Raw genomic sequence first — 23,443 nt, 5'->3', positions numbered from 1 at the left:
TTTTTGTGTATTTCGTGGCAAATGTGTTTAAAGTGTCCATCTACTAATGGTAGTGCAATAGTGAAGTTAAATTTTATTGCTTTTGGAAACTTTTTATGGCGACCAGATGTTGACCTTTCTTGGTACGCGCTTTGAAATTTTGTGCAATAGATGTCTGTTATAGAATGTGTTTGGTGAAAGTTTTGTAGTGATCTTTCTTTGTTATCAATTATTATTTATACCTACTATAATGACATGCAAGAAGTAGAATACATGTAGACATGTAGAGTACATGTGGAAACTGTATGTATCAAAATTATTAATAAAAAAGTAAAGTTTATGGACCAAAAGTTAGAGCTATTCATTTGACAACTACGATCTATGTTACATATTTTTAAATGAAAATACTACGAGTAGATCATAATTATGCGTTTGCTTTAGTGCTTAAGGCAAGATAATTGACACCAAATATTTACATACATATAAAGAAAGAAAGATAAGGAAAGATCTCACCGGGTTTCGTCGGATTAGTTTCCTAGGCTTTTAGCTTAGGCGCTGTGCTGGTCACTGTGTACTCGAAGCTTTTTTCTCACCTACAGTTTTTCTCACTCAAAAATACCACTAATTTTTACACAGCTGACTATGTTAATAGTTAATCGCGACTATGATTTCGGGTAATTCTCACTGTTAGAACATTTGGGTTTCACCGTCGCGTCGGCGTCAAACGCCATTTGTAAGTGCCTTTTAGGGTCGGACCGTCTGGAGCGCACGTGTTGCGCACGTCCACTCCCGAAGGCTGCCCAAAACGAACTCCCCTTTAGATTTATTTTTAGAAGTTTGTATAAAATGGTCATTTTGTGAGCGTTGTGTCAACTTTATAATTTTTTTGAGTCTTTTAGAATAGTCTTTAAAATCAACTGTACTCTTTCTGTCCTTTTTTGATCTCGCTTTCCAAAGAAGTTCCCTTTTTCTCCTACAGCAAGTTCTGAGACCTTTCGTAAGCCACCTTTGCTTTACTTTTAAGCCTTTTTTAATAATTTTATAGGGAAAACAAAGACAATAAAGACATTTAAATATTTCAATAAAAGAGTCATACGCTATATCAGGATCGTCAGAGGCTAATGTATCATGAAAAGATAGGCTTTCTATGTGACTTCTAAAGGTTTCTAGGTTACTTTTATTAAAGTCGCGGCGTTTAATGCTCCATGTCTTCAAAATACACGACCTCTCTACAGGACACATCAATAATTGTGCAGTGTGATCCGACAGCGCAGTTTCAACAATTTCACATTTTGACCCTTTAATGTTATGCGCAAAATTATCGAGACATGTTCCACTTGTAATTCTAGTTGGTTTATCTAGTTCAAGTCTTAAGTTTCTACTTAATAAATGATATATAAAATCTCTACTCTGTGGGCAATTTTTTAATATATTTATGTTAAAGTCTCCACAGATCACTACTTTTTTATTTTTTGAATCACAGACAGTACATAATATTCGTTCGAGAATTTCATAAAACATGTCTTGACTTATTTTATCATAATGAGGAATTCTGTAAATACAAACTATTATCATATTATGTTCACAAATTTCTACAGCGCAACATTCTACTATACATTTTTTAGAAAAGTTTTTTACATTATCTAAAGCTCTGTACTTTAAGCCAGGTCTCACTAAAATGCAAGATCCGCCTCTTCTTTTTTCTCGTGTGAAGCTCGTTGCTAATATAAGGTTTGGTAGATTTAAGAATTCTTCCAATTCTGGCGTCATATTGTGCTCAGTGATACACAATACGTCGATCGGTTTTTGGTGCCGTCTAAGTTCATCCAAGTTCAGTATCAATTCATCACTTTTATTTATGAGACCTGATATATTTTGATGAAGTATGTTCAGCCGCTTGTAATAGAAAAAACTGGTTCTCTTGTAAATTATTCACTTGTTGCTCTTTGTTTACTCCAACCGTCATATCTGAGTTATCGACCGTCATTTGGAGAGTTGAAATGTAATCAGAAATCTGCCCAATTATATGCTTCACACCTGATCTTTTTATCTTTCCACTAATTGATGAAAACATATCAAATGTCAAATGTTTATTTGAGTCTATTAAATAGCCATACTTATGGGATAATATGTCGCTATAGAGAATATTATTGAATATTTCAATTCTATAATTGTAGAGCGGTTTACCACAAATGTATATCGGTGCAGTTAAAATAATATTTGTATTCGTAATATTTTTTAATTTTTCTCTTAAACGTTTGACTAGTGCACTAAAATCTTGTGATTCGTAGAAATCTGTTTCTCCTATCATGATGATACAGAAATCTTCTTTAGTGTAGTCCTTTAATTTGATGTCAAGATTTCTTAGCATAACGTCAATCCCCACATTAGTTGTTATGTGATGTAATATATGGAAATCTTTGTATGCGTCTACTGCATTTATATTTTGTAACATTCTTAGATTTTTGTCACTAGATATTATGCATATTTGGTTTTTTGGTGTCATATTTCTGAGCTTGTCATGGTGCCTAGTAATAGAATGGTCACCTCTATCTGATTGCTCTTGTCTCTTATCTATATTTGTAGATCCAGGGGTTGTTTTAATTTGTATTTCCTGTTCCAGGTTTTTTATTGTCTTATTTAGTCTATGTATTTCTATGTGAGCCACTTGTACTTCGTGATGTAATTTTGCTATCATCATCATCATCATCATTTCAGCCATAGGACGTCCACTGCTGAACATAGGCCTCCCCCAATGACTTCCACATCGCACGGTTGGTAGCGGCCTGCATCCAGCGCCTTCCCGCTACCTTTATCAGGTCGTCGGTCCACCTTGTGGGTGGACGAATTTTGCTATGGTGTCTTCTAAAGTAAGTATTTGTTGTGATTTATTTGATTTTAAGTTAGAGTAATCAGTCGGTGTCGATTGCAGTTCACTAATACTCTCATTACATTTTCTAGCTCGTTGTGGTGATTTACAAATGTTTTTTAAAAGACATATTTCCTGGGACAGCTTGGTTATTTGGTGTTTTAGTTCATTATTTTCAATAATAGTATTTTCCAGCTCATTTTCACAACTTTTGAGATCAGTTTCTAACTTACTTATCTTTAGTTTGAGATCATTTACTATATCGAGATCATTTACATATTCTGTGCTTTTTGATAAATCCTCCAGAGATTGAAAAATGCTATCTGATGAGCCAGCCGGTGCCGGTAGCTCCATGGATAATGATCTGCGTAGATGTTTTGGTGGAATGACATCTTGCGACACGGAAATATCAAAAGGAGGCGATACACTTCTTCGAGATACGTTTAGAAGCTTGTTTTTGTTTGTAGTTACATGAGCTTTTGACTTGCAGGGGCGAATAGTTATGTTGTCTTGTCCTGGTGACGTACTAATGTTTTGTTTACTATTTCTCGGTTTATTTTTCCGCTTACAGGAAGGATACTGCCAGCTGTCTTTTTTTTCCTTGCTCATAAGAGTAAATAGCTTTTCAGAATAGTTAACACATTCTATATGATATGCATTATTGCAAAGATTGCACGCCAAGAACTCACGGTTTGTTTGTTTGTTGTGTTTGTTTTTTTAAGCAATCCGAGCATTTAGCATATTTGTTTGGTGCCATATTGTAGGTTTCTTTTTGTTAATTTCGTCCTTATTTAAAATGTCTTGACTAGCTCGTAGAATTTGTAGAAAAAAGATATCATTGGTCGATGGCGAGATTCGAACTTGGCATTCTACGTTTATGCAGCCCTCCAACTTCACTAGGCCAAAGAAGAACGGTCATCTGTGACCCAGGCCCGACAGAAACGAGACATACCTCAGTTTTTTTGTCATGTCTTAATTAGTTAAATTATATATTTTTTATATTCGAAATCTATGTATAACACCAAAATATTACCCTTTGTTTTTGTTCAGGCGTTATACAAAAACTAATACAAAATGCCTATTTATCACCAAAATTGGTAAATGTATGTACCTAAATGTCTATTACAGCTGCTATGGAATGTATCTAGGTGACCTGGAGATACAGCCGGATTATACAGGGTGGAAACGATAAGTGATCTCACTCGATTATTTCTAAACTATACAAGATATCGAAAAACTAGTTACTGATTCTGAAAGTGCTTCACGAGCTCTTTCAAATGGTACCAATAATAGGTTACAGATTATGGAAGCTGGTAACATAGAATTTTTGGATTTTGTAACTTCTCGTTTCCACCCTGTATAATCCGGCTGTATCTCCAGGTCACCTAGATACATTCCATAGCAGCTGTAATAGACGTTTAGGTACATAAATTTACCAATTTTGGTGATAAATAGACATTTTGTATTACTTTTTGTATAACGCCTGAACAAAAACAAAGGGTAATATTTTGGTGTTATACATAGATTTCGAATATAAAAAATATATAATTTAACTAATTAAGACACGACAAAAAAATTGAGGTATGTCTCGTTTCTGTCGGGTCTGGGTTTTTTTTGTATGGGGCGTGACCGTTCTTCTTTACGATGACGATTCGAGCGAATTTAATGTCCAGTAGGTGATAGATAGCAAATAGTATTCTATTATGAAGTCTTCTCACTATTCACTACTTATTCATCCCAACTAATATTATAAATGCGAAAGTAACTCTGTCTGTCTGTCTGTCTGTCTGTCTGTTACGCTTTCCCGCTTAAACCTCGCAACCGATTTTGATGAAAGGACAATGTTCGTTCTCCATACATTGTTCGCCGTTAGATCAACAGTGCCGAAATAATACTTTCTAGGTTCTAAATGACACAAATCTTTATGTAAGAACAATTATTCCTGGCGGACCAATTCTATAAACTTATTGATAGCAATATTGTTATCATAACCTCTTACTTACTAGTATTGTATTATATTATTTTATGCACATCGATTTGGGAGATGTTCTGTATTGTAGTTGTCGCAGCCAAATTGTATTATAATATTGGACGGGTTTTGGAAATAGCTCGGCGTTCCACTTTTATGATTTACTTACTTACATTTTGCACGTAAATAAATAACATGAATCCTATGTTTACTTTCCACTCTTGACATTTAACACGTGACTTACCAAACTAACTATCTCCATGGTTACCGTCTTAGTCTATGCATGACTAGGGATTGAACAACTTTTAATTGAATATTATTAACAATTCTCGATAATTATTATCTATTGAAAAATATTCGGTATTTGAATCGAAGGATATATTCAATTTTATCAATATCAAAATATTCAATTTTAATAATAAAATAAATATTATTTAACTACTACCACCTATGAAATGTTCTAAAAATTGCCTGGAGCGCTCCCCCAATCCTGGGTTTTCCCTTTCCAAGCTGAGAGGATATCATTTTGGTTCTATCGATATGTTACGGTCAAAGTGATAAATGTGAAAATTATGAATAATCGCCGGTTATTATGAATAATTACCGCATGATTTGGTTAATGTGATTAATATGAGGTCATTTATGTGTGTATAAAACTAAATAGGCGGCTTAGGGGTGGCCCAAGGGCCACCCCCGCCGCACCTTAACCTATTTTTCACTTTAAATCAAAACATTATGTTATAGGCATCATGGAAAAGTAATATTATGCAAGAAACATTCCAAACTCATTATGCCAAATTATATTAATATATGATATCAAAACGTTCAAAAGTTTGGCTGTACACGAGCACGTACACAAGATGTTGTTCTCTTTTAAGAAATTTGTTAGTACTAAGGTTGAATTATTAAATAATCACTGTTAAATGTGATTAATTTATCACTTTTACCGCGACTGTCGGTAATTATTCATAATAACCGGTTATTATTAATAATTTTCAATTTATCACATTAACCGTAACAGATACATTATAAAGGTACTTAATATTTGAAATGTATTACCAATTATTGTTATAAGCATTTTGAGCGAATAAAACTTTCAATTCTATTAGAACTTTAGACATTTCTCTCACTTTAAGCGGCATTGGATTTTACATCGAATTTTGAAACTGTAACAGATATATTAAAGATGATCCCATGTTGTTGTCATTGTCTATAATTATCAGTGTTATGATCACAATTCTTTTTATTTTATTCATGACCTTCGACCAGTTGGACACATTAGATAGCTTCTTGTAGTATCGTGCAATATATTTTTAACTTTTAATTAAAATCTAGTCATACTGTAGCAATTTGGACGATTTATTTTATTTACAAGATCGGTATCTTATTGTCTATGATGACCGCAGTCAACATCACTATTACATGGATTCCTAACAATGAAGTACGGCATTGCCTTGTGCCGATTTTACATAGATTTTATCGACACAAATTATGGAACTTCATAGGATATGGAGCAGGCCACGCCCTAAAATGTCCGGATGTCGTCATAGTATTATGGAATACATATAAAATACTTTTATTATTTCATTTTTTAATCCTCAAGTGTCCGTTACAATCTAATTAATATTTAAGTATTCAAAAAGTAAGAGATTAATTTTGATACTTTACTGCTGTGCCCAGGAATCTAAGGCGGTTTCTGACAATGTCCTTTGGCATAGAGATAGTTTGAGTCCCGGGAAAGAACATAGTATAGTTTTTATCCCGGTTTTTGAAACAGGGACGCGCGCGATAAAGTTTTTCTGTGACAGACAAAATTCCACGCGGGCGAAGCCGCGGGCGGAAAGCTAGTTAGTAATAACTATCAAATGTCAAATGATACACAATGCAGTCGAATGTCAATAGATGGCGTTGTTTAGAGTTTGTGCGAAATTGGCGTTATGTATGCGAGTGTAAAGTTCACTTTCCAATAACACAACACTAGATTTAAATAAAATTAACTGCCGTTGTCACTGTTTTTTAGATTTTAGTCATAAATTTGTTTTATTTGTTGTCCTATTGTTTCACACAGTTTATATTAAGTTCAAAAAGGTTCGATTTATAGTTATTTTCTAAAATAAGTCACTAAAATGGTCTTTTTTCCACTGTCACTAAACACTTAGTTATATCGTCACTTTCTGGCTAACACTTTAATATATTTATTGGATAACATTTCCACCGGTTATTCTCACAATACTGCACACAATGTTCACTAATTCGTTCATTTTTACTAAGTTTTTACATTTTTAAATTGATAACAAATACGGAGCCCATGTTTACACGACGGCGGCGCCATCTAGTTAGTTCCTCCTATGTTCTTCTCATTAATTTCGTTGCAGGTCCAATGATAGTTTAACTTTCCCCCGGGACAATCTTGACCTTCACTGGTTGGGTTTGCCGGTCAACCTGTAGATCCTGGCTACACAGGAGTTGCAGCGGTGGGAACCAGAGGTGGGAATATTAGTCCTGCATATGCGGGCTTTCCACAATGAATTTTAGGCGTTATGATCTTCCGTTAAGTTAATTATCATTAAAAATTCGGCATTTTAGGCCTTGAACCCCGATGCCCTTAAGATGACTCCATTATTTGCCATGACGTTTCATCGGCCAATAATTGACAAGCGTTTGTTAATTACACAATGAGTGTACTGTATTTTCCAAGCCTAAGAAAAAAGGATTTTGCACTCTAAACATTGAGGACATAGAATTGAAAATAAATATCTCAATTTGTGTATTGATTCCAATATTGTCATGTATAAAGACAGAAGCATTTCACAATATTGTTTATTGGATATCGGAAGATTGAAACGATAACATATTATTTTCTACAAAATGGACACATTAAAAAGATTTGTTGTGATATTGGTGACTCTTTTTTGTTTAGCTCAGGTAAGTCTAGATTTTAGAATATTAATCCAAATCTTCAGACAAAAAAATTGGACGTATTTTGATGAAAATTTTATCATGGAAAGATCATTGATAAAGAGAGACTATTTCTGTCGGATATCTCTCGCCTAGACTTGTGGAACCTAAAGCTGTAGTTTTTCTGACAGATAAGAGAATAAACTATCAGGAAAGTAATCAGAGAATGGTGAAAGAGGCCTTCTTCGTCATCAGGTCATTTAGTCTCCACTGCAGGAGCACGACCCTCTCTGATGTACCAGAGGCAAATGGAGGATTTAGCCTACACTCCCCACGCTGGCCAGATGGGTTGGGGAGGCCTGATGTTCGCATATTTGTCCCTTAGTCGCTTACGACATCCACGGGAAGATCAGGAGTGGTCCTATTCCACTTGACTCAACTTAAGGTCCTATGTCCCCAAGATGGGACAGAGGGCGTCCACAACAGTCCTCCATCGCGTTTGGTCTTGAGCTTCGCGTTTGATCTCGCTCCAAGTCTTGCCGATCTTCTTCGCCTCGTCTGCCACAGTGCGCCGCCAAGTTTGCTTGGTGGTGGCCACGAAGCGTCAACTTCAAATTTATTTATTGGTTTAATGACACAAAACCTATTAAATAATAAAACTTAATTTTGTTTCAGACAATCTATGGACACTTCGGGCCCGGTGGTTTCGGCGGCTTTGGTGGATGGGGTGGTGGTTTTGGGGGGTTCTACAGACCCCCACCCCCTCCCCTATTCTTCCCACCACCACCACCACCCCCGTTTTACCCGCCACCACCGTATATCTTCTATGGGTGATGCGTTAATTAATATAATTGACTGATTTTTAAGTGGTATCAAGTTACTTGTAGTTATTTTTAAGGTGTGTTTTAGTGACTCTATTGTACAGTTTTCACAATATTTCAAACTATCAATATTGAGACTTGGTTATTTTTAAGGTTTGTTTACTAAATGGCTACTTATTGTAAAGTTTTCTCAGTATTTCAAATTTTCTAAATTATTTGAAACTTTGAGTGATTTATGAAGTTCTAAATTCAATGGAGTTTGACGTTTTGATGTAGGTTGATGTTTGTAATTTTCAAGTTATTAAACTTGTAAGTTAATAAAAATTCAAAAGATGTAATTTTGTGTTACTTATTTACGATATTTGGATTAAATGTGTAAGGAAGAGGAAGAGAAGAGGAACATTTTTAACTAAGAAGTTGTGGTTCAAAAAAAGTTTAACAAGTTTAGAGTTCTCTCATAAAAACTAAACTCACTAATATTTAATTTTATTTGTCAAGGAAATACTTAAGTGAAAGAAAAATAAAACATAATATAGTGACCCACTATAAAGAACCATATAGTAAGATGTCAATAATTTGGGTGGCCTTCACTGGTTGGGTTTTTATTGGCGGTCAAGCTGTAGATCCTGGCTACACAGGAGTTGCAGCGGTGGGAACGAGAGGTGGGAATATTCCATAAGGTGCAGGAAGTGGAAATAATAACTACATTGCTGACATAATTTATATAATTAACACATATTAATACACAAGTTACATCGTACGTACAACATGGTATTTATATATCAACTAACAACATAGTGGTTACAGTATCGGCAAAATCTCGCGACTATGTATTCTATCAAGCCAAATTCTAAATTTAGGCCTCCATATGAAAAAAAGAACTACGGATACAAATATTAGAAAAGATTTCAAAGAAGATATCATATATCTTTAACGGTAAGAATTTTTGGCAGAAAAATATGTTTTTCATTTAAATAGATATATTATCAGAAAATATTTAATCATCACAGTTCTTAGGCTAACAATATGTAACAAATAAAATAATGAAGGTGTGTTAACTTATAAGATAGTTTTAATAAAATTAAAAAAGTTTTTTTTTTATTTAATGATATGTTTTACCTAGGCACCTAGCATAGTATGCTTGAGTTTTACCTAATTTAGAAAATAATAAGCGAAAATTAAAATTATTTTACACTTACACCAAAGATAGCTTAAGACTAGAGTATGATATGCTTCATTATTATTAATTTTAAATACAGTAAATTTAACATCAATATTATTAAAAACTATATAAATGCCTCAGCCAGTGGGATATGTATTTGTTTCAATCTTTAAAGACTTAATATTTTATTTTATATTAATTCTATTCATAATTTTAATTTAATGTTAAAGATTAAACACATTAAATTTTCTAATAATAAGATGCGACTCGGAACGTCACGATAAATATTAATATTAACTTTCATAAGTACGGATTAATTTAAACATTTATTATTAATAATCTAAAAACTACGTACGGTAATATTAAAGTATAAACTAAAAATGATATGTCTCACTTTACTATTACATCTTTTTGTTATTTTTTCGTGTAGCTTTCCTTATAAAAAAAAATTTGCTAATCGGTTGACCGTTTTCGAAAGCAAATGACCATTGTATTTTTTCGCTTTATTATTTTTGATTTAATGCTTTTTAAAACTCTCAAATTCTCTCAAGATTTTTTGACATTCCTTATTTTTCATTCAAATATAAATCTTAAACGCACGTAATAAAGTTTAAAGGTTGGTTCAAGAAGCATTAAATCGAAAAGTAAGAAAAAATGTTAAAAGCCCGTTATAATAATTGTAACTTCAAGCAAATAACGACTTTGTCAGTAATTTATATCTTTTAACATTTTTTCCTTTTGTATTCATCGATAAAAATTCGTACGTGATCAAATGAAGTACAATTTTTATCAATAAAACAGTTTTCTTAAACACGTAAACTAAGCAAGATTGAGATAATTTACAATACAAAAAGAAGTAAATAAACATACAAGTAAGTATCTCTAAATTGATTTAATAAAAGATTTAGATACATAAGAAATTAAATTACATTAAAAAAATCTCAAGTCTCAAATTAATTTCACATAAAAATGTTTCCTTAAACTTAAAATAAAATTAATTCAAATATTTTGGAATTAACACTCCAGCTGGCTCAATCGTCGCCTGTTATTTCCGTCCTCTTCCCAATTAATTCCAAAACATTAAAACTCCATTAAACTTAAATTAAACTTAGCTCAAGCCTGCTCAGTTTACGAGGTAGTCGGTGTTTAGTGGAGACGGAAGAGGCCAACCCTCTTCTCACCGGCGGTGTGTTGGGGGGAGTCGCGGACTTGGTCCAAGGCCACGGGGCCGATGCAGACCAGGGGCTCCTTGAAGTATCCGCAACTCTGAAGGGAAAGAGAGGTTAAATTGTCATAAGACTAAACTTAACTAAGGGCAGATTTTTCAATCGTCGGATAACTTTTAACTGAAGAATAAGTTTGGCACATTGACAGTCTTCTTCTTGTCGTGTCGACAACAAACCTACACAGCGTCAGCACAGAACTCCGCCACAAGAGTGGCGTTGTCAGTAGCCTTCATTAAATCTTCCTGCGTGCAGTTATTTGGGCACGCAGGGCATGACATCATGTGCTTCGTTGACTGGGGAACAAAACCACACATTGACAGTTTTAGGATGGGAAATATGTCAAAATGACAAGTTTCTTCAGTTATAAGATATCTGACGATTGAAATATCTGCTCTAATATAAACGGTGATGTAGAACGCGACTTCGTTCGCGTGAAAATAGTTTGAATAATATTTCCCGTTTTTGCAACATTTTTCTTTACTGCTTCGCCCCTATTGGCTGTTAGGTGATTTATAAAAGCCTAGACTTCCTTGATAAATGGGCTATCCCACAAAAAATAATTTTTCTAACAGGACCAGTAGTTTATGAGGTAAACGCGTTCAAGCAAACAAACTCTTCAGCTTTATAATATTAGTATCCTTAACAAAAGTAATTTTACGCCATGTTTTTCATTTCCGAGAATCAAAAACGAGAGTCCAACTCTAGCCGCAGGTTTCTTATTAATTTCTATTCAAAACCTAAAAAATAATTTGGATAAAAATTCTCCTAGCAGTTAATTAGATTCAAAAAAATACAAAGAAACTTGAGCAAACTTCCAAATTATTCACTAAAATTCAGTAGAGTTTTTTTTGTATAATTATTTATTGAGCAAAGTTTCAGCTTTCGCATGAAAAATTGTTCTTTGGTGTTTTCTTAGTAATGGGCGTTTAAAAATTATTATCGTCCCAATAAAAGTAAAAAGATTGGAAGTAATATGAAAGTCTATTTTGTTAATGTTCATAGCATTAATTTATTCTAAGTGAGTTGATTCTCTAAAGCTTTTTCTTTTTTTTAAAAGTTATTTGACATTCAAAGAGGTCTATCATTTATTTATTTCTTTCACAATATTTGAATTGTAGAGAGTGCTACAAATGTTTTAATTATTCATCATCATCATCTCAGCCATAGGACGTCCACTGCTGAACATAGGCCTCCCAATGCTTTCCATGTTACCCGGTTGGTTGCGGCCTGCGTCTAGCGCCTTCCTGCTACCTTTGCGATTTCGTCGGTCCACCTTGTGGGTGGACGTTACACGCTGCGCACGCTGCACATAGCACGTAGTGTAACTTTGAGCTTCTTTATGAGGCCTATAATGAGAGGCCACGTTTCTGAACCATAAGTCATCACTGGTAACATACGAGTACATTGGTTGTAGAGTTTCGTCTTCAAGCACTGAGGTATTTTGGACAAAAAGATGTTGCGTAGTTTCTCGAACGCTGCCCAGCCGAGTTGGATTCAAAAAATTGACATCTTTCTCCAAATTGGACCTACCTAGCTGAATCGTTTGTCAATATGTAAAGTTTAATCGTCTTCTTTTTTTGTCGACAACAAACCTACACAGTGTCAGCCCAAAACTCCGCCACAAGAGTGGCGTTGTCAGCAGCATTCATTAAATTCTCCTGAGTGCAGCTGCTCGGGCACTCAGGGCACAACATCATGTGCTTCACCGACTGGGGAACAAAACCGCACCTGCACTCCAGGGGAGCTCATGTAAAGCTCATCTAAAGTTTAATAAAAGATCGACAAACCTTCCTTGGCTTCTGGCGGTGACGACGTTGCATGATGCAGCACAGGCCTCGGGTGACGTCACACTCGCTGGAGGCGGAGCAGTCCTCGTTGTATTGCTTGCGGCCTGGAGACGGCGCGCGGCAGACGTGCATCTCGCCTGGAGAGAAAAACTTGAATAACTACCCTCATTCTTAGTATATTTAAAGGTCTTTGCGCCTCCTCTGGGGGACGCTTCCCCCACTTTGGGAACCTATGCTCTAGAGCTTTATATAGAACGCAACCGTTATGAGTATCCAGCTTTTGGGAGAAACCCCCTAGATTCTCAGGGGGAAAATGAGATTTTTAGGGATTCCTCGATATTAGACTCTTAGGATAGTACAGGTTGTGCTTCAGAGTGAGCTCTTGACATGGACGTTTAGGTTTTGGGTCTATTCCTAATATTTTGTTCCCACTACGTCACAAAGAGTGACGTCATACTCGCTGGAGGCTGCTCGTTGTATTGCTTGCGGCCTGGAGACGGCGCGCGGCAGACGTGCATCTCGCCTGGAGAGAAAAGCTTGTATAACTACCCGTATTCTTAGTATAACTACTCTATAGCGTATCCAGCTTTTGGGAGGAGTATCTAGGGGGCGGGTGACAGTCTGCTACAGGTGGAAAATGGGATTTTTAGGCAGGATCCCTCGCTCTTAGGCACTTAAGAAAAAAACATGGGACACGTATGTAGGGGGAAGTTTGTTGGACTCCTGTCCCCTCTCTCTCGGTACGCCCATGACATTTATTTTTATTGTCAACGTACTCCTAATATTATTCTATTCCCACTACGTCACAAAGAGTGACGTAACACTCACTGGAGGCTGAAAGGGCAGAGTGAGCCGATTGTGGTGGGGATAAAGTAAAAGTAGAGACGCTTTGTGAAACTACCCGCATTTTTAGTTTCATTTAGTCTGTTAGTTTTTTGTGGACTCTACTCGTAATTTGGTGTTAAAGGACGGCCAAAAAGTTTAGTTTGCAGACCAGTTTAAACTTATATAAGGTACTTAAACAACGTCATAAAGTGTTCTGAAAAGGGCCTAAGAAGAGTTTGAAATTATACCAAAATATACCAAAATATTGTTTCCTCTTCAATAAATAAGTCAACTCCACAAATTGTCAAATTCTTGTTTTGTCTTCATTAATTTCATGAAAACATCTTATAAATAGTCACCAAATAGCGAACCTTCTTTTGTAAATAAAAATACAAAAGGTAAATCAAAAAGAGGAATATTTTTTATCTCGTTTTGTCATACTTATTGTATTTCATAGTGATTATTTTCTTTGTGTTCAGAAAAGTATTGAAAGAAATGTGCTATAATAAATACTTCAAAGACTCGATTTATTTTCGATGTAATTTAGTATTTTCACAAAAAGGGTGCTTGTGACCCGATTTTTAATAGTAAAAACCGGCCAAGTGTGACTTGGACTTGTACATCGAGGGTTCCGTAAAAACTTGTAGGAAAATTAATAGTCAATTAAGGTTTTCGAGCAAAAACCGGCAAAAAAATCGGGTTATTTGTGAGTCCTACTTTTTTTTTTGTTATAGCGGCAACAAAAATACTGTGAACATTTCAACTGTCTACAGCCTGGTGCCAGACAGAAGGACATCTTTAACTTTACAAATGGCCAACAGTCTGTCAAATTCTATCCAAAAACACCGGTTATGGTTATATTAGTCACGGTTAAAATAAGGTGGTGCAACTGAGCCCTAGTTATAGAGCCTCGTTTTTACCTTTTGGGTACGGACCCCTAAAATCGAAATGCTATTAAAAGAAAATGTTTTTAGAAGAGGCCGTTTCATTATACCTTGGAGGGTATTTTGCAAAAACAATTTAGTTCAATGCTTTTATAATGGGCATGATATTGGTTTTCAGAACCTTTTTCTTCGTAATTGAGGGCTAGGGAGTCTTAGACGTAAACTACAAAATATAATCACATTAAACGAGTAAAATTATGAGATATTTAAATGAATCGATGACTGAATACGAATGGATGTTCTATTGTTTTTTACATTTATCTAGCCTTGGCTATAAACAAAACCTCGTGTTGTATCGGTAAAACCTGTGGTAAAAGTCCGAATAAATAAGTATTTTTGTCAGCCTCTTTTTCAATAAAATACAGTAATTTATAGTTAACATGATACGCAGTAAGTGCGAGCTAGGCAGGTAAAATCCTCGCACTCTTGTCATTTAAATAATTCGTTATACTTTAAGAATAGTATCAAGTTGAAAAAAAAAAGCCATAGCGATGCTGTGACGAATCATACAAAAATAGTAGAGTAAAAAAGAGAAAAGAATAAAAAGAAAATTAATATAAAGTCTTCAAATCTGCTGATTTGGAGGTTGACTCGTGGCAGATACCATGACGCTTGTTTTTAGCTATTCAACCCTTAACCTGGTGTTGGCTGTTGCCATCACATTTTGGACTTTACTGAGATAACATAAAGTTTGAAAACCTTTCTCTGCTGGTGATGGAGTTGACATACCTGGCACCACTTCCTCGCAGACCAAGCCGGCGTCGCACTGGTTGTCTCTGTTGCACATCTCGCCGAACTTTCTGCCGGAAAATGCGGGTAGACAGCGCCCCCCGTCCTCTGCGAACAAAAGGTTACATTAGATTGGCGAAGCCCATTTACGCCCGTATTCACAAACATTACTATGAGGTCTCACAGTGCGCGTGGACGCACAGGGTGACACACGAACCAATTACAGAGCTCTATTCAACGTTCGTTCGATTTGCTGCTTCACGTAGCAAGCATCGTTTGTAAATATGGGCGTTAGATTTGGTTCTCAAGTGGTTCACACAATGTTCATTCAAAATCCAAATCTTTACAAAGATCCAATTTCAGTTACGCTTTATCCCACGGCAGTCCAGTTTTGCGGGACACAGTGATATAGGATCCCGTAAAACTGAACTGTCGTGTGAGCACACAATGTGTGTTTGAAAATAAAATTACAGATTCGAACGGATCAGTTTTTTGTGGGACTCTGCACACGGGATGTTCTTGTGAACGTTCATATTAAAACAGTATTACTACTAAACGGGATTCAGCAAAAACCCGGGTTTCTTCGGGATCAAGCCCTCTTCCGCAGGAATAAAAATGCTTCTGCCTAGCTTTAGACCTGAATTGGCAATTATGACCAATCTAGACTTCCAGTTATCTAGGTTCTAAGTGACAATAGTCCTATGGTGTCAGCATCAAACTGCCAATTCTAAGGTCAGAGGTTTGACGTTCATAGGTGTCTAGATATTATTGGTCTAAACTGAATAAAATATTTTTGATTTTGATTTTGACTCAGTAGTTTAGACCCAGTAAACCCGTCAAGTTGTAGAGTTACACGAGACTACTCTTAAAAAAAAGAAAATCAAGGACTCAAAATTGTACCACCATGGAAAAAACACAACGACGGAAAGCTGAGCTTATCCCAGATTAAAGATAAACTAAACTAAATCAGAAACTTTGAAAATACCAGCAAAATATTTGTTTCCCAAAACATTGTCGCCATCTGTATGCCAAAGCTCTAAGCTCCCATCTGCAAGCCTCTCTCATAACAAGATTCCACCATAATCTGGAGCTTATGGGCGAGCTTTATGGTTATATTTTATTCAAGCACAAGCTCGGTAAACACGAGTCTTCAGGATACAAGAGTTATAATATCAGCGAGGAAATGAATTCATTGTAGGGTGACCAGGATTTAGTAATAATAACGGATAGATTTTTTCAAATAATAGTGTGAAAAAGGTAAAGGTACACGTCAAGGTAAACTAAGGCAACTTCTGTAGTTACAAGTCATGGAATTTCCAGAATTGGAGGTTTATAAAATTATTCTTCGGTAATTACTTTAACGTGTTAAAGATATTTAAAAAGTTTTAAAATTCAATAGTTGAAGAGACTAGGTATCTGTAAATTATCCTACAAAGAAAGGACGGTTTTAATAGTAATATGTTATTTAATTCATTTTATTAAGTAACCAAGGATTTCTAAAACCATTAGATTCAGTGACTTACTCATGAAAAATGAAAGACTGACAGATAATAAACAGGAACTTTTCTCAGAATAATTTATTATTGACGGGATTGCTACCACGTACAGGAACTTTTCAGTACATTTTTCAGTATGGTATGTTACAAAACAATTGACATGTTTCAGTATATTACGAAACATAACATAAGCCTTTACTTAACTTTCCCGCTCTGTTAATAAACAATTAGCTGAATAAGCCTAAAAACCGTTCAGACCGGAAGGCGGGCGAGTTTCCGGCGGCCAAGCTTCCGGCGGCCATTAAGGCTATGTCCGGCGCTCACCGGAAGTGGCTTCACCCTACCGATGAGGCATGGCGAACGCGGTGATGCTAAATAAGCAAAAAATGTTTGGCTTTCGTTTATTTCTTTTGTATTTTCGTGAAATATTAAATATTTTCCTCCGTTGAAATGAAAAATAAACAGAATAGTTTCAACAAAGGAATCGCAGATATTTTGAAATAATGTTGTAGTTCAAATTAGGTTTTTAAACTCTATTGGTTCAGCTATTTTTCGATTTGTTGGCTCCAACACTTCATCAAATATAGGAACTAATAACTCTGTGTCTCATAAAGGTACCCATTGGCACAAAGCGTTGAAAGGGGATGAAAGATTGAGAAAATCTTAATTTTTGAAGTGATAGTTCATACTTATGTTTATGGTAATTAAAATAGTGAAAAATTAGAAAGGTCTAAAAGTGAAGATTTAGATGGTAAAATGCGTGATACTCACGTCCGTATTCACAAACATTACTGTGAGGTCTCACAATGCGCGTGGACGCATGAACCAATCCCAGAGCTCTATTTAATTCAACGCTCTGCGTTCGATTTGCTGCTTCACTTAAGCAAGCATCGTTTGCGCAGACAAATTAATACAAAAGACAAAAAAATACCATCATTTCCAAAGCAAAATTATTTCATCCATTTATCATTAAAAAGGGCAAAGATAAATCCCCGTTTTGACAAGATTACCCAGGACAATCATTAATGAAGCTAAAAGGTCATACAAGAAATTTATGTGTTAGAGATCATATCAATTATAAATTACCATGTGGCTGTGACCTTTGTAAAACCTCATGGACCTCAAACGGCTTACTTTGATCCTGGATTAAAGGATTACATTCCCAAGCGGTGCTGGATTATTTATGATTGGGATTAGGTTGCTGTTCCAGTGAAAGCGAGGCTAAAGCGAGGTTAAGGCTGAATAACGCTTCGTTCGTTTCAGCCAAATGACGTCCACTGCTGGATAATGGCGTCACACAGCGCAAGACCATCGTTCCACAAAGGTCGGTCTTGCGCTGACCGCTTTCGTTTATGCTTGGGAGTTTCCCTGCATTATCGTACCATAAAAGAGGAGACCATAGTAGCTGACATACCCTGCAGAATTTCCAAATATACATTATTTATTTCCATAACACTCCAGCTATTGTGTTGTATAGGAACACGTAGGTTCCTTGAATGTCGTAAAAGGCGATTAAAAGAGAGAAACATGCGAACTTCAGGCCTCCTCAACCCGTCTGGCCAGCCTGGGGAGTTACGCCAATTCCTCCATTTGCCTCTGGTAAAAATAGAGAGAGTCGTGCTCCTGCAGTGGAGACTCAATGACATCTTCATGATAGCTAAATTAACGTGGTCGTTCTCGTAATTTTTCACATTATTGCGCAACGCAAAGTTTATTGAAATCAAAATTTAATGTCACTGGTTCATATCCGGCTCGAAGGACTAGTGTTTCATGTGATGTATCTTAGGTGCAGACGATGATGAGCAAAAACGCAGTTGGTTGAAGAGTTGAATGTTATATTGCGTACAGAAAAAAGATGGACGTTTACACCTGTATTCACAAACGATGCTTGCTTAAGTGACGCAGCAAATCGAACGCACAGCTCTGTGATTGGTTCGTGTGTGACCCTGTGCGTCCACGCGCACTGTGAGACCTCATAGTAATGTTTGTGAATATACGGCGTTAGACTATAGTCTATCGCCCACATCATTAGTGGAACACAAGCTTTATCTAATTAATCAGCAACCAAAAGAGAGGTTAACAACGTCAGAACATGTTTACAAATGTATCCAAATTATATTATTCGGGGTTCAAGAGCGTGGGTAATATAAGGTTGTTAGGTAAATGATAACATTATTATACATATTTGGTGGAATTATAATATTAAATTATACGAATATTATTTTGGTATAATGGATCCGGATATCAAAGATCCAATTAGAGACCGTATTTCTCTGAAGTAGGTTACGAGAAATTTGACTTGAATTTGTTTCAACCACCCACTGGGAAGCCTGCCTGCCCACACTACGTCTTCCGGCTCCTGGTGGAGCTATGTGCCCCGCTCACTGCCACTTAATTTTAGCGATTCTGCTGGCTCAGATCCGACGATCTGGTGAAGGTCGCGGGAGGTGCCAAGATACGGGCGGCGCAGGACCGGTCATTGTAGAAATCCTTGGGGGAGGCCTTTGTTCAGCAGTGGACGTCATTCGGCTGAAACGAACGAACGATGTTTCAACCTAAAGCCTGGGTTCTACCAAAGCGGAGAGAAGAGGAGGGTAGCGGAGATAACCGCTAGCTTGCTCACTGTAGTACGAGTAATTTAAAAAAATCTCGAATCTCTCCGCTCGATCCATTTCCATCGAAACTGAGTGGAAAGAAGATGTGGAAATGAAATCTGATTAGTTTTTCAAAACATATCTACTCTCGGCTCCGTTCCTCTCCGTCTTATGCTGTCCACTGCTGGACAAAAGCTTTCCCCAAGAATTTCCATAACGTGTGGTTCTGCCCGTGACTTTCACCAGATCGTCAGTCCACCGAGTTGGAGGCTTGCATACTAACACCCGTATTCACAAACATTACTATGAGGTCTCACAATCTATCAAAGGGTCTCAAAAACCTATTCATAGACAATACTTGAGTGGCGGAGTGTCATACACGAACCAATCACTGCAGAGGTCTTCATCGTGCGTTCATGCGCATAGCGTTGCTGCTTCTTATGCAATACTTCTAATGCAAGCATCGTTTGTGAACACGGGTGTAAGTTTTCCGGTACTTACTCCAGGGAACCCAAAACTAAAGGTCACCCTAATTATCTGTTAAAGTATTTTTCCACACAACATTTGATCCTTATTTGCCCTTTTTGCCCCAAAGTTTCCCCAATTAGGGGTAATTACCGGGAAATGTTGGGAGTCTTGTTACGGTATGTTAGTTTCCAAGTTGGGTAAAATATAATTAATAGTTAAGGACATGTTCTTACCAACATAGTAAAACTTACCAAAATGTATAAAGTTGTCAATTGTTTTGTATATTACACCAACTATTTCACAAACATTACTATGAGGTCTCACAGTGCGCGAGGACGCACAGAGTCACACACGAAGAAATCGCAGAGCTCTTCAACGCTGTGCGTTCGATTTGCTGCTTTACTGTATACCGTTGTCTAGTATGTAAAATAAATTATGCGTTGCTTAGTTTGAGATTGGATGAAGCAATGTTACTCAAATAATATTATTATTCATCATTATTCAATCTCCAAATAACTGTTAAACCCAACTCCAAATTACAGTTAAATAAATAATGAAAAGCAACCATAAATCAAATGATGTAAAGCGTTAATTACTTTGAAGAGCTTCAAAGCTTTGATAATTAATTCTAAAGCTCGTTTAGTAATTTACTTTCTCTAATGAATTTGATAAATATCTACTCGCGGGAAAGATGTCAAACATCAAGAGTCTTTAGAATTTTCGCACCGCGAGTATTTAGCACTGCGGTGTGAATCGCCTAAGTGTTCGTTTAGAAGGGCCCTTTCTAATCATTTTTCAACCTTTTTAAATAAACAACTTGAAAAAATCGAACTACCTAAGGCGGGACTCGAACCCACGACCTTTCGCTTGTCGGGCGACTGCTCTTCCAACTGAGCTACTTAGACACTGGATGAACCTGTCGAAATTTTCAAGTGTAATAGGTACGCTGTTATGGCCGCGTTTTTTTTTCAACTTGCCCTTAGAAGTATAACAACCTTATCTGAAACAAATTGTTGAAACCTGAAAATCTGGTTCCTATTCAATTTTCTGTAGGTATAATACTTTGTAAGTAAGTTAATTGAGTTGGCAGAAATGTGACGTTCATAACTCAGCGTTTTGATAGTTCAAAAATAATAAATCTAAATGTAATAACTCAAAGGTGACTGACTGACTGACATAGTGATCTATCAACGCACAGCCCAAACCACTGTACGGATCGGGCTGAAATTTGGCATGCAGGTAGATGTTATGACGTATATCCGCTAAGAAAATATTTTACGAAACTCCACCCATAAGGGGGTAAAACGGGATCCACGCGTACGAAGTCGCGGGCGGCCACTAGTTTTACTTAAAACTCATTTTATTTTGGCAAGTAGGCTTTTAAAAAGCACTTTTACACGTCCCAGTAATAACCTTACCACTGCTTCGGGACAATTAACTGTAGAGTCTAGTGCAGAACTGTCACTTTTAAGCGTATAGTATACTCTCTATCCTCCTTATTAAAAAGTTACATCCTAGTTGAACACACTATTTTAAAGTGTGATGTTTAGTATAAAAATGACACTTTAAAATAGTGGGTGTAACTTTTTATCAGGGATGTTATGGATGGATATCTGTTACCGTAACCGAAACTTTCGGATATCCGAAATAAAAAATATCCGTAACCGTAACCGGTATAATATTATTCCTATATCCGTAACCGTATCCAACCGAAACTACATATCCATAACATCCCCACTTTTTATTAATATGGGGGTATGTGTACTCCAGTTGGCAATCCAACTAAAGACAAGGGTCCAAGGGTCTTTTTAACCGACTACGCAGAGCACAAGTGTTAAGTAAGACCTTTTTATTCCCTCAGGAATCTGTAGGATGTATTCTTGTTGATGGTATGCATTCTTTATATCCCTATGGACAAGTCATCCCTCACACAATATATGGGTAGCTTATCTTTGATCTAGTATGAAATAACTGTAGGAGAAGTAAGAATTTTGACATTGTTTTTAGTAGCTACTAGCGGCCGCCCGCGACTTCGTACGCGTGGATCCCGTTATATCCCCTTCATCTATCTTACGCGGTTTAGATTTTTTCATACAAATGTTTTTTCCCGCTAACTCCCGGGGAAACTTCCCGTGGCAATTTTGCAATATCCTGCTGTAACTAAGCTTTAAGTTTACTAAGGTACCTGCATAGGGGAGACCTAGGAGAGTTGTGACAGAGGTGAGTTGTGACAAGGACGATTTCTCCTTACTTATTATAGTTAGGAAGCTGGTAAAAACGCTTATTTGTCGCTTTTAAGACGCTCTTCTTGACTAAGTACCTGCAGCCGGCGCAAGAGACACGGTTACGTAAATATGACGTCTGTGTACAAAAAAATGCGAAAAGTAAGTTTTTCTTCAAAATTTTATTTCAATTTATATCATGTTTTAGTACATGTGCACTGTTGTGTTATTTTTTCTCAAGTTGCAAGGTTATTCAGGTCTCAAAATGTAGCACTGATCTTTTGTGTGCGCATCGTGTTTAGAAAATAAAAAATATTATTCGAACCAAGTCGTCATTTTAAACACCTAGGAGAGTTGTGACAGGCTGTCACAACTCTCCTAGCTTACTGAATTTTTCTGATGGGCCATTTCTACGATGTTTTTAGATGTTTTTTTGTGTGTTAGTAGGTTCATAATTTGTATAAGTAATTGCATGCTGCTACTTTTTTGATTCAGAATGCCTAATAACTACATGAAAGCCATATAGAGGAACTATTTGCTAGAGTCGAAATCTAGGACCTGGCTTATGAAGTGATTAGGTTAAAGGGTTAAAGTTTAAGATAAAATATGCTGCGACCTCTTACAATCTAAACTTGTCAGATATATTAAGAAGAAAGAGGCTTATCAAGTAAACCCAGAAGGCGAAGCTCCGTCTATGGATTTTACCACCGCGACTATTTTATTTTTACAGAAGAGGAAGAAAATATTATATCAATAATATTAGCTAAAAAATATAATTTAAAAAAAAATTCAGTGTCGTGGGAGAAAAATGAAAGCTGGAGAAATATGGCTCAAACTGTGTAACGACATCCTATAACTATTTGTTTTAATTGGTTCTAAAGGATGATTAAAGTACTTTTTTGCTAAAAAATCATGTTTCATTGAGTATTATGGTATTTTGTATATCTAATAGGTGGAATACAATGCTGTCACAACTCACCTCGGTACCTGTCACAACTTACCTCGGTGCTAGGAGAGTTGTGACAGAGGGAGTGGTCTAAAATTTTGGTGATTTTCATAGAAACCCTAATACTTTAGTTAACTTTGGTGATTGTTTTAAAAACAGAAGGAACGGCGCCACATTAATTTGTATGATTCATAGCTGTGGAATGTTTTTTGAGCGAGATATGGCCCTTAAAGTAAAAATTGTCACAACTCTCCTAGGTCTCCCCTACCAAATTTCAAGCGTCTAACTTAAGCGGTTTAGATTTTTCATACAAAAGGATTTTCCCGCTAATTCCCGTTCCCGTGGGAATTTCAGGAATTCCTTTCTTAGTGCACCTCTACGGTACCTAAACTACGTACCTTCCAAATTTCAAGTGCCTAAGTTTAGTCGTTTAGGCTGTGCGTTGATATGTCAGTGAGTCAGTTTCTCCTTTCATATATTTAGATTAAAAATTCTAGAGTTAGGACTT

At 36.3% G+C, this 23,443-nt stretch overlaps 1 protein-coding gene, 1 long non-coding RNA gene and 1 other non-coding gene across 3 annotated transcripts in view; 1 reads left to right on the top strand and 2 right to left on the bottom strand.

Annotated features, from left to right (window-relative positions):
- Window positions 1–7,648: 7,648 nt before the first annotated feature.
- LOC135085054 (uncharacterized) lies at window positions 7,649–8,874 on the top strand. Its single transcript, XR_010260005.1, has 2 exons — window positions 7,649–7,742; window positions 8,391–8,874. It is a non-coding gene; the product is annotated as an uncharacterized LOC135085054 (long non-coding RNA).
- A 373-nt stretch (window positions 8,875–9,247) lies between these two features.
- The window catches only part of LOC135085051 (ITG-like peptide), a 32,516-nt gene continuing 18,320 nt past the window's right edge, over window positions 9,248–23,443 (bottom strand). The window contains exons 4-6 of the mRNA XM_063979835.1: window positions 15,210–15,317; window positions 12,712–12,848; window positions 9,248–10,964 (exon numbers count right to left, since the gene is read on the bottom strand). Coding sequence (XP_063835905.1) covers window positions 10,845–10,964; window positions 12,712–12,848; window positions 15,210–15,317 — 365 coding nt within the window. The 3' untranslated portion in view covers window positions 9,248–10,844. The remainder of the gene's footprint in view (window positions 10,965–12,711; window positions 12,849–15,209; window positions 15,318–23,443) is intronic.
- Window positions 20,600–20,672, bottom strand: Trnav-gac (transfer RNA valine (anticodon GAC)). The gene has a single exon. It is a non-coding gene; the product is annotated as a tRNA-Val (tRNA).

This window comes from Ostrinia nubilalis, chromosome 27, assembly GCF_963855985.1.
Source record: "Ostrinia nubilalis chromosome 27, ilOstNubi1.1, whole genome shotgun sequence".
Classification (NCBI taxonomy): domain Eukaryota; kingdom Metazoa; phylum Arthropoda; class Insecta; order Lepidoptera; family Crambidae; genus Ostrinia; species Ostrinia nubilalis.
Note: the sequence above shows the minus strand (reverse complement) of the source record. Positions and strands in the feature narration are given on the sequence as shown.